The 10,651-nt window shown below is 50.5% G+C and overlaps 1 protein-coding gene across 5 annotated transcripts; it reads right to left on the minus strand.

Moving 5' to 3' along the window:
- Positions 1 to 1,008: 1,008 nt before the first annotated feature.
- slc25a22a (solute carrier family 25 member 22a) lies at positions 1,009 to 10,517 on the minus strand. 5 transcript variants are annotated; one of them, XM_057050867.1, is made up of 12 exons: positions 10,258 to 10,421; positions 9,141 to 9,204; positions 6,346 to 6,479; positions 6,151 to 6,276; positions 6,015 to 6,070; positions 5,832 to 5,922; positions 5,323 to 5,377; positions 4,808 to 4,868; positions 4,446 to 4,590; positions 4,194 to 4,348; positions 4,038 to 4,113; positions 1,009 to 3,677 (listed from the first exon to the last, which is right to left on the minus strand). In XM_057050867.1, exons 3-12 carry the CDS (start codon positions 6,363 to 6,365, stop codon positions 3,524 to 3,526), a joined length of 939 nt encoding a protein of 312 aa, XP_056906847.1. In that variant the 5' UTR covers positions 6,366 to 6,479; positions 9,141 to 9,204; positions 10,258 to 10,421; the 3' UTR covers positions 1,009 to 3,523. The 5 variants fall into 5 exon arrangements, with proteins under 5 accessions (XP_056906847.1, XP_056906848.1, XP_056906849.1 ...); XM_057050868.1 differs by lacking the exon at positions 10,258 to 10,421 and adding an exon at positions 9,484 to 9,995; XM_057050869.1 differs by lacking the exon at positions 9,141 to 9,204 and having other exon boundaries at positions 10,372 to 10,517.
- Between the last annotated feature and the right edge of the window lie 134 nt (positions 10,518 to 10,651).

A 10,651-nucleotide genomic window follows, 5' to 3' on the forward strand; every position in this document is an offset into this window, starting at 1 on the left:
TCCCTTTGATTATATTTCGTTTTGCTCCAGCGGCTCTTTGGCCGTTTGGTAAAACTCTCTGTGGTCTTTTCTCTCCTGTGTGCTGCCATCATCACTGTGCCTGTCACCCATCTCCTCTGGTATCTATAAATACCCCCCTTCTCCCCACTTCTCCTCCCTTCTCCTCTCTTCTCTTCAAAAACCTGATTCCTATTGATTTAGTGACCTATATACACATCAACACCACTACTCCCCCTACACACACACACACACACACACACACACTCTGCTGCTATCGATGGTCCTTAACTGTCTCCAGCTTTTAATTTCCCCCCCTGCTCCATTATCGTCTGCCTCCTGAGCTCACCAACGTGCACCTTTCCCTCCACCTTCTCTCCTCCTCTTGCTAGAAAGCCTGACAGGCTAAGAATAGTCCACCGTGTGTGCTTAAATCATGGAGCAGGAGGAGGATGGGGGGGGCAGCAGCTGATGCTCGTTCCTCTGCCTGCTTCAAAGTCTGGAAACTGAGCCGTGCGTGCGTAAACACTGGATCGGATGAAATAGTCTGATGAAAGGAGCTTTAAATTCAATATGAAATCTGACTCTGGCTGAAATGGATACACACGTGTAGGAAGAGAGCGGCGTGTGTGTGTGCACCAGAGTGCCATTATGTAAATGACGCTGCCAAATAAACTACAAAAAGGAAGGGGATTAATAATGAATAGCCTGTCACGGCATCATTTCTGCTGAAACGTGCAGGAACTGTGAGGGATTTGTAAAACAATTTTTTTTTTTAAAAGCATCTTTCCGTGGTCTCACCAGGCTGGAGACACCAAATCCATCCATTCTGTGAAAAGGTGAATAAATCTGCGGAGGAGCAGCTGCGAGCGACAGGATCGTGCGTGACAGATGATGGCTTGACTTCCTCAGCATCCACCTGTGGTCAATCTGCTCCATACTGGTGCGCCACCAGTCGCCTCCGCGGGCCCACACTGACCCCTAGCGGCCACGCGAAGCATCACAGGAGACTTTTCCAGGACAGTCCGTTTATTCAACAGTAAGTTGTGACAGGGAACACAATAGATAGAGTTCATTTCCATTACATCGTCGCGTGGGGATAGTGTTTCATTCACTACATAAACACCCTGTTTGTCACAGAGAAATGCTGACAGTGGCAGTGGGGGGTGGAGGGGGGCTTTGTTTAGTGCATTAATACAGGATTCCTCTTGGAGAAAGACAACAGAGGCGGCGAGGAGATTCCAGAAGGCCTGTAAGGTCCCTGGTTGCATCGTAAATCTGACAGCTGTGTGGTGGTTCGTCGGGCTCTGCGAGCAGCTTCCATTTATTGCATATCAGTGACATGTAAAGCGCAAATCTCTCGATTAAAATGTAATAAACTCTTTACTATATTTATAATACATCTCATAATATCTACGTTACATTCTGATATCTGATTCATATAGTAGGCGATATACATTGTGTGGGTATCAGCGGGACGTGCGGTCCCAGCCCGATAGATCAAGTTTTACAGACATAAACTCTCTCGCCACAATAAAAAGTTCATCTCGACACTTTGAAATAAATGTGATTTGTCAGGAACCCAAGTTGTCCAGTTGTGTTTTGTGCCTTAAAATCCTTTGTGCTTTCTATGATTGTACACACTCACATTCGGTGTTTCTGTGCCCCTCCGCGCACACATGCACGCACACACGCACGCACGCACACACACACGCACACACACCAAGCTGTGGACGCTAAGGAGGGCGAAGTGTCAGAGAAGTGTGACAGATACAAGAAAAGAGAGAGAGGGAGAGAGAGACAGAGAGAGAGGGAGAGAGAGAGACAGAGGGAGAGAGACAGAGAGAGAGGGAGAGAGAGACAGAGAAAGAGGGAGAGAGAAACAGAGAAAGAGAAAGAGGGAGAGAGAGACAGAGAGAGAGGGAGAGAGACAGAAAGAGGGAGAGAGAGACAGAGAGAGAGAGAGAGGGAGAGAGAGACAGAGAGAGAGGGAGAGGGGTCTGACAAAGAGAAAAACTGTGTCACAACTACACATCAACTACAGCACTACACAGACGCACACAACCAAAAACACACGAGTTCATCAAAACTTCACGGCTGTTCCGATAACTTTGCACAATATTTTCCATATTTCACCAAAGCGGATCATAAAATCAGTAAAACGCTGGTGGCTGACAACACAAACACAGGCCCAACAAGCAAAACGACACCAATATGTGACAGAAACGGAGGTTTCTGGTTGGAAAAGCAGGAGTTTTGTTTTTTTTTGCCGGACAAGCTCACACAACAAACAGTCTCCCCCCCCCCCACCCCCCCACCCCCCCTTTCCCTGTAACTCTGCTGCCTTGGTGCCGGAGGGGCCACAGGATCACCAGCCCATCCGCGGCCCCTCCCTGAGCTTTGGCCTCTGGTTCAGACAGTGATAATGAGATTCAGTCAGTGCAGCCTCGGCCTGGAGCACAACAGAAGCACCGTCAGAGTGTCATAGAAACCATTCTTGCCATACCATAATAACCCAGCTCGGGAGAAATGGCACCTCCAGAAACCTCCACCTGCCACACCAGTGCCCCCCCTTTGCATACAGTCAGATCACCGTGTGTTTAGCTCCAAGCGAGGGGGGGGGGGCGGGAAGAGGTCAGTGTGCAAATAAGCCGTCAAGTACAAAACACACAATAGATCCTAAAACATAAAATCATATCATCTGCATATGGACAACAGAGTTAAAGTGGACGCGCTGACACGATAAACAACACATAGAAATATATATATATTATATATATAGTGCTATACCTCCTATAGAAAGGAATAGTGATAAATAGAGCTCACAAATGATAACGATATTTTTTGTGTGTGACAGTAGAAGCTGCTCCCGCCTCAGCAGCCAGGAGGGAACGAGACTGGACGCCCTCATCAAGGTCATCTTGGTCGCCAGTGACGGGGCTCCGGTGTCGGGACGGGACGGGACGGGACGGGATGGGGGGGTCAAGTTTACAGTAAGGAAACGGGTTTCATTAGCTCTTTGGCTCCTGCTGCTAAGCTCCAGTTAAGACGAGGAAAAAAGGCTGAAGCAGCCTCGGAGATGATGGGCTGAGAATCCCAGACAGGGGGGGTCACCGGGGGTCAATAAAGAGAGACACGAGGTCCCGGAAATATTCTACTCATCATTCATCTAAATGGATGTGCAATCAATTTAAACGGATTTGCGATTACGGGGGGGGGGGGCAACGCCGCTCCACCTCAGACCCACTTTTAAAATTCAACAATCACATTGAGAAATCCATCACCGACTGATATTTGTGGCTTCGTTTCCAAAAACATCGGCCAGTGAAGCCCCCCCCCCGCAGGCCGCTTGGCAAACAAACACTGCCCCCGGAACAATTTCAGACATTCAACAGAAGAAATTAAAACCAATATGTACCGGCTGGTCGGGTTCCGACCCGTTAAAAGAACATTTTGAGATGAGGTGCGTCCTCACACAGTCGGTGTAATTCAGTGTGGGGGGGGGAAGGCAGTAAGGAGGCGCTTCTTAGTTGTCTTTTTTAGGCAGGAAGCTGAGGATATATTCCCCCACACCCAGGAAGTAGACCACCTGGGCGATGCCGAACAGAGGTGCGATGACCAGAGCTCGACAGTAGGCCCCCTTCAGGAAGGCCGCCGGGCCCTCGTTACGCAAGATCTTCCTGAGGGGGCAGAAAAGTTAATGAATACAAGAAACTTTGAGGTGTGAATGAAATCGGACACAAGAGGGCAGCACACACGTCGCCGGCCTTCGTGATGATTTGAGTATCTCCACACATTTATTAAACACGTTAATTAAACGTGTAATTAATTAATGGGAGGGAAACGTAAACAGGACCAGTGCGTGTTTGGAAAATCCCCTCATGTGTGAGTTAAACCAAACTATAGTGGCTGTTATTGCAGAGTGGATTTCATTCATGTCTCCTGAGACCCTCCTCTGAGGTAGCTGCTTTAAATAAATCTCACCTTGACTTTACACACACCACACACACACACACACAGAGCAGAGATAATGAGGTCACCTGATGCAGTCGGTCACGCCGCTGTACGTGTCTTCGGTGCTCCCTCGGTTCAGCGACTGCAGTCTAGTCTTTATCACTGAAACACACAGAGCTCAGGTGAAGATGCAGCAGCAGTTCACACACACACACACACACACACACACACACACTGCTCACCATCAACGGGGTTGACAGCAACGGCCGCTGTGCTCCCTGCAGCGCAGCCTGAGAGGAAGGACACATAGAAAGGAGCTGGTCCTTCAGCGCCTCTTTTCCCCAGATTATTCAGGTTGGCAAAGAGGGGGAAGTAGATGATGGAGAAAGGGACATCTCTACAAACACAAACGGAGGCACAATGCAGAGAGAGCACTTTGAAAAAGCTGGTTGCAACTTGGGGAAAAAAAAGGAAAAAAGCCAACTCTGTCCTACCTGAGCAAAGTGGCACCGAGGCCTTTATAAAGCCCAGCAATGCCCTTTTCCCTGAATAACTCTCTGGAAATCTGCATGGCTGTAGGGGACTTGGGCTCCACAGTTCCTGGAGCTACTGTCTGTGGCATCAGCTTCCTCTGAGCAGCTACACAGAAGCAGAGGAAACACGAACCATCACAGTTATCTATTCACACAGTAAAGCCACGTGCTGCTGTAGTGTAAACAGCTACACGGGCAGACATTTTGAATTCACTACACTAAGGATGCAGAATCAACACGTAATCCCTAAAATGGCCACACGAGGTCGCGATTTCTCCATTTTTGTCTTCATTTTTAATAACGCCGTATTTGGTTTCTCTTACCAATTCTCCCAGCATCTTGGAGCTGGATTTTCAGCATCTCCATAGGAGTTGTGACAATTACCTATGGCAACACAAAAAGTGTCAGGTAATGGCTTCCCCTGCAACACTGTCAGTAAATCTGTTTAACACTCTTGTATTTGGAATATTAATAGTTTTGGATAAATTGGTAGTGTGTGTATCTACTGGTACACTTTAGATCAATGGATATATACGTGTCCCAGTGTAATCCTTGGAGTAGTGACTAGTTAACTGGATTAAAGGTGAGATTGCCATGTACTCAGCTGCAATTTTAATCCAAGGTCTGCTACACTTAATCTAATCACGTTGCAATACTGAAGCCTTTGCCCTCAGTGACAACAGCCTCTCGGTCTTATCTGGCTCGTCAAATCAAGCAGCCATTGTGAGAGTAACAGGACAACATTCCGGCGATTCCCCCAGACAGAATTATAGTGTGATTCTGCAGTTGTTACAGGCAGAGGGACACTGATGGTTGCAGGTGAAGAGTGACAACTCACCTGGCAGGTGCCTGCGCCGCAGCCTGCCAGCATTTCTTTGACCAGGGTAAGTTTTCTGAAAAGAAAAGGAAAGGAGGAATGATTTAAAGCAGGTGGCTTCCTTTCTGGAGCTGTCAGCACCACAGATAGGGATGCTAATCTTTGTCTTCTGTATAGCCATGTCACACTGGCGGGAGGCTTAATAATTCACAAGGTGAACCAGATGAGTCAATCATTCATCAACCCGCGCGTTTGTCACCATAGCGATAAAAGCATATGCCCACAACCCTTCGGGGGGGGGGGGGGGGGGGGCTGCACACACCTGGTTACATGTGCAAGCAGTGCTAATTAAGCTCGCTAACACAGTCTGTCATCCTTAAATTTTAAAAGTAAAACAGAACAGCTGAAGATGCTTCGATGTCCTGAGAGGATGGAGGAGTACCTGGAGCCTTGGCGTGAACACACAGCTCATGTGGAGGGCTGCGCGCTAGTAGACAGTAATCGGGGTGTGAGTGTGTGTCAGTCCTCACCCATCCTTAGAGAGGTGATGTCTGAAGAAGTCGTTGGCGGCCAGTTTGATGGCTTTCTCTGGCGTGACCAGTGTTAAGTTCACCGCCGCTCCTGAGAGGGGAAAAGAAAGGAAGAAGGGGAGAAAGTGAGCGACTGACTCTGTTAGCGTCCTGGTGTGGTCGACCCTCTCGCAGGAAACCTACCCCGGTACATCCCAAAGTACCCCTCTGACCGGATGGTCTTAATAAGGCAATCGGACCTGCAACACAAGCGGGAGCAACAATGAGGGGGGGGCCTGCGCAGCACGTGCAGTGGAGATCAGAGACGGGGAGCACGTACATGCTGGTGTAAAGGCGAGATCCATTCTGCTGGTTCTGCAGGCGAGTCTTGGCCAAGTCGATGGGAAACACGCAGGTCACCCCGATCAAACCAGCGACTCCCCCATTGATCAGTTTGGCAGGCAAACTGGGGAAAAACCAGTGAAAATGAAGCCCGGCCCCTCCATGGAGCCGTGCCGGCCATTCCTGACCTCACCTTATTTGTTTGTCAGCCATTTATGTGAAGCCGCGGCCGGTGGGTGTCAGTCTGTGCACGTGCTCTGGGACGGTCCTGCTGCCGTGGGTCGGTGCTGCTCCGCTGGGATCCTGTGCGCTTTAATTTGAGCCGATCTGCAAAAACGACAGAGCGACATTTCCTCAACAGAACCTCAGCAAACCCAAAAGCCCGTCTCAGTCAGAGCGGCGAGCGAGGACCGGCTTCATCATTAACTCGGGGGAAAACGTTGCCAAACAGACGGCCTGCGTCGAATCACTGGATAAAAGACGAGCAGGAAGTGATGCTGAACGAGGGCGTGTTTAAACCGTTGCGCTAGTTGGACAGTTCTGTGGTAGTAGCATTTGGTAACCATGACAACAGTGCAGATAACTGTCACACAGGCGACGCCAGCCTGTTTACAGACGATCAACAAACACGATGTGATTGAGAAGGTGAGGGGCTCTGTTAGTGGAGCTCCTGTTTAAGCCCACCTGTCCCGGGCCCCTGCAGAAGCTGTTAAACAGCACAAAAAGCACGTTGACGACTCTTTTATTGATCTGTCACCAGGGATACTCCAAAACTGCTCCCATCCCAAAGATCTGGCAACATCAGGCTGTGCTAGTCACCTAAAGAGCTTCTCTCCTGGTATCAGCAGTGTGAGCAGCTAATAAATCATTTGTGTGTTTTAGTTATAAGATGACAGGGTGCATCTCCACTCTGCTGTGTGCTGTGGCTCATGTGTTAAAAATAGGTATTTATTAAACACACAACGCCGGCCTCATTGTCTGTTAAATCAATCTAACTGGAACATCTGTTCATCAGGCTCGTCCTTGAGCGGCCATGTTTTATTCATCCTCTCTCTCTCTCTCTCTCTCTCTCTCTCTCGCTCGCTCCTTTGGGTACGTTGGCGTAAACAGATGAAATATACCTGATTTAGCGGAGATGCTGGCCTATTTTTGACACTGAATACCCTCAGTGTGGATAAAAGATGCTTTCATTTCCACTTCCCTTCCCTCCACCCCCTCCGTGCACCAATCACGGCCGGCCACCGTGGCTCCCTGACCTGCCTCCACCTCTCTGCTCCTCAGCAGCCATTGGTTTCAGGACTACAAACGCAGCCTTTTCCTCCCCGTTCTGCCCCGACTCAGGCCGTGTTTACCCTGGCCGGGGGTCTGAGGCCGGGCCGGCTCCACCACTGGCTGCTCCAGAGGTGTGGGAGCTCCAGAGGTGTGGGAGCAGCCAGCACACAGCAGACCTCCTCCAGCCCTCTGCCGTTGCTCCCTCTTGCCGTTGCCACTTCTCATTTCTGCGCGCAGCACTTCTGGTTCCTGTTTCCATGTTCTTCCACTCACGCCGACACAATCCTGCAGCGCCTCTACCCAACCACTCTTTCCTGAGCGTCCACGCCACCGCCGCCGCCTGAAGACGATGAACGTTGGCGTCTTCCTCTTGTTTGTCCACTTCCGTCCATCCGCCCCACGCAGCCGCCCCCGCCCCGGGATGCTTATCTGGTCCACAGCCTGGTGCTACAGTGCTGCCATGACAACTGGAGGAGACGGCCGGCCTCAGTGTGCAGCATCACTTATTTACAGGGGATCAGGAGCCAGAAAAGGGACCACAGAAGAAGACATTTCTGAGCGGACAGGGCGAGCCGGTGCACCGGCGGGAAGGGAGAGCACTGTTGATCAAAGCGGACCAATTGTGCAAGTCACTGATAACGGCTGCTTTTGACCCTTGTTCTTTATTTTGAGTAATGTGGCAATAAACACGGCTTTTCTGCCAAGGTCGGGGACGTTGAACGTTGTCAGCGAAGCGGCGCACGTGCACCAAAAGTCAGGGCAGAAAATGAGCAATCGTATATTGAGGAATTGGCGTTTTTACCGTCCGCGAGTGTCGCACGTGTGTCAGAAGGGCCGAAGCGCCGGTTTTCCATGTCGCAAAGCCGTAAACTTTGCATTCTTGATTCCCATTTGCCTCCAGTCACAGACAGTCAAACATTTGCTGGAAAGCAGTTGGAATAGTGGATGTGGAATAGTCACAATATATAAGTGATTAGCGACCTTATTGGCTCCTCACTCAACAAAGGCGCACATGTGCGTGGAGGGAGACAAACCAGTGATGATTTTAATGCCCCAATGCGGGGTGTGTCAGCGGAGTCACACAACGTCTATGATTGATACCGCATGGCCAATATAGAAAGTAATTGCGTAACATCTGGAGTTTTCCTTTCACTCATGAATACATAAAGCAGTCATATCTTATCAACAGGAGCTCCTTGAGAGAGGGCAAAGGTCATTGGAGGTGAGTGGATGCTAATGAGAGGAAGTGAGCGCGCCGTCAGCGGTGCGAAGGCATGACTGTGACTCAGTGGAGAAATGTTGCCGAGTCAGGACAACGCTGGCACGCTCTTCCTCATTTTCAGCCCATTTTCATAGAAACAGGATTCTCTAGCTTGAGACTCAAAAAAAAACAAACCCCCACAGCACAGACGGCTTCAACACCCAGACACACACGTGCGTTCCTGCAGCCTGGAGGGTCAAAACCACCACACTAATGTCCACAATATACAAGTCAAATGCCTCAAATGACAGCGTGATATTGTCTGTAATGGCTCATTTTCAAGATATTGTCTCAACACTCTCCCTTATAATCAACAGCTGCTGCCTTTTTTCCAGCACCAGCATAAGTTGTGTCTATTTTTGGCCATCGAGAGCGGAAACAGGGGATAACATTTGTGGTGTCACAGATAAATCTGATTACTCTTCTCTGCAGCATCAGGATTATAAACCTAATACCTGCTGAATAAAGTGGGAGCCACCAGGGCCACCGCAGGGTCTTCCAGCCTGAACGGGGGGTGAACTGGAATCAGAAAAGCACGACTTTCAGACAGCGATCGCTTCGAAGGAGCCGTGATCTCAGCATCACTCGGGGTAGTTTCTCGTGTTAATCCCTTTTCATTTTCTCCAACAGCATCTCCAAATGTTGCAGATTACAGTCAGCGGTGGAGTGCAGTCCAGTGCAGATTAAATATTAAACAGTCCTGTTGGTCCAGCCCAAACTCCTGTTTAAAGTCAATGAAAGCCCGAAACAGGTCCCTTGGAAAACATAGACGTCACGGTCCACCCCACAACGGCTCACCTCATCAATTATTTGAAGGCTGCAGGAGCCCTTTCATTCACCGGATCCTTCCACACAACCCGCCGGTGTCATGTGTGACTGCTGTGGGTTTTAGGGGAGCAGCGGATACAACTGCATGTCCTCCAGCAGGAGATGGCTGACGTGAATAAAGAATCGTCCCGTTTGAACGCTGACAGGATACCGATGCCTAGCGAACGCGAGTCACACGCTCTGGGTTAATGACAGGGGAGGTGGGCGCAGATCGAGTGGGTTTCGCCCCCCCCACCGCCACCATCGCTGCCCACGGGAGCCTCCCGGCCCGGAGGAGCCGGCAGAGGGCGGCCAACAGACTCTCGGACCGGTTCGGCGCCTCATCCGATCCCCGTGAAGCCAACGGCAGCCGTTAGAAACGTCTCCGCATCTCAGGGTTGAGCCTGCACCTGCCGCGAGGAGAACCATTCTGAGACGCGCACGCAATGTGCGCGTCATTGCGTTGATACACCAATGTGCGTTTTACACGAGCTCGCATCGTTGCGCGCGTTATGTGCAGGAAAATCGAGGTTTGCAGCAAAATGCAGGATGAGCCGCTTCCTCCCGCGTCGAAGCCTCAATCCCCGCACACACACACACACGCACTATCATCATCATGCATCAGCAACCAGCTTCGTGCGTCCCTTTCTGGCTCCCCCAAAATGAATAATGGCGTAAATGTGTCAAATTCCCAACATCAGTGATTGTTAAAGGATTTCAGGACCAGACTCCGGGCGACGCATCGTGCAGCCGAACGTTACGTACCACATGCGGCTGGTCCCGTTACCTCTCCGGTGGCGGCTGGCGCTGCTAAACCAAAGCGGGTTTTCTTGTTTTAACGCTCCAACTTTGACTGACAGAAGAGAAAAGCGAACCTACCGGCATTACTAGCGTTCAAGCGTCTGGAGGGAGGCAGAGGAGGTGGGAGTGAGCGCGGGCAGGCGGCGCGGGGGGGGGGGTGCGTTGGAGAAATCAGATGGAACGGGAGCGTTTGAGAAATTGCACCCCCTGGTGGCGAGTGGCCCAACTGCGGCTCTGCTCCCAGGTGAAGGGGGCGGGGCCCCGGCGTCATGGTGACGTAAACCTGATAACCTTGAACATCCTCAGAGGGGCAAAATGGCTGTTTTTGCTGAATTGACGTCACTCAATACGTGTAGGT

Source organism: Takifugu flavidus, chromosome 13 (genome assembly GCF_003711565.1).
Source record: "Takifugu flavidus isolate HTHZ2018 chromosome 13, ASM371156v2, whole genome shotgun sequence".
NCBI lineage: Eukaryota > Metazoa > Chordata > Actinopteri > Tetraodontiformes > Tetraodontidae > Takifugu > Takifugu flavidus.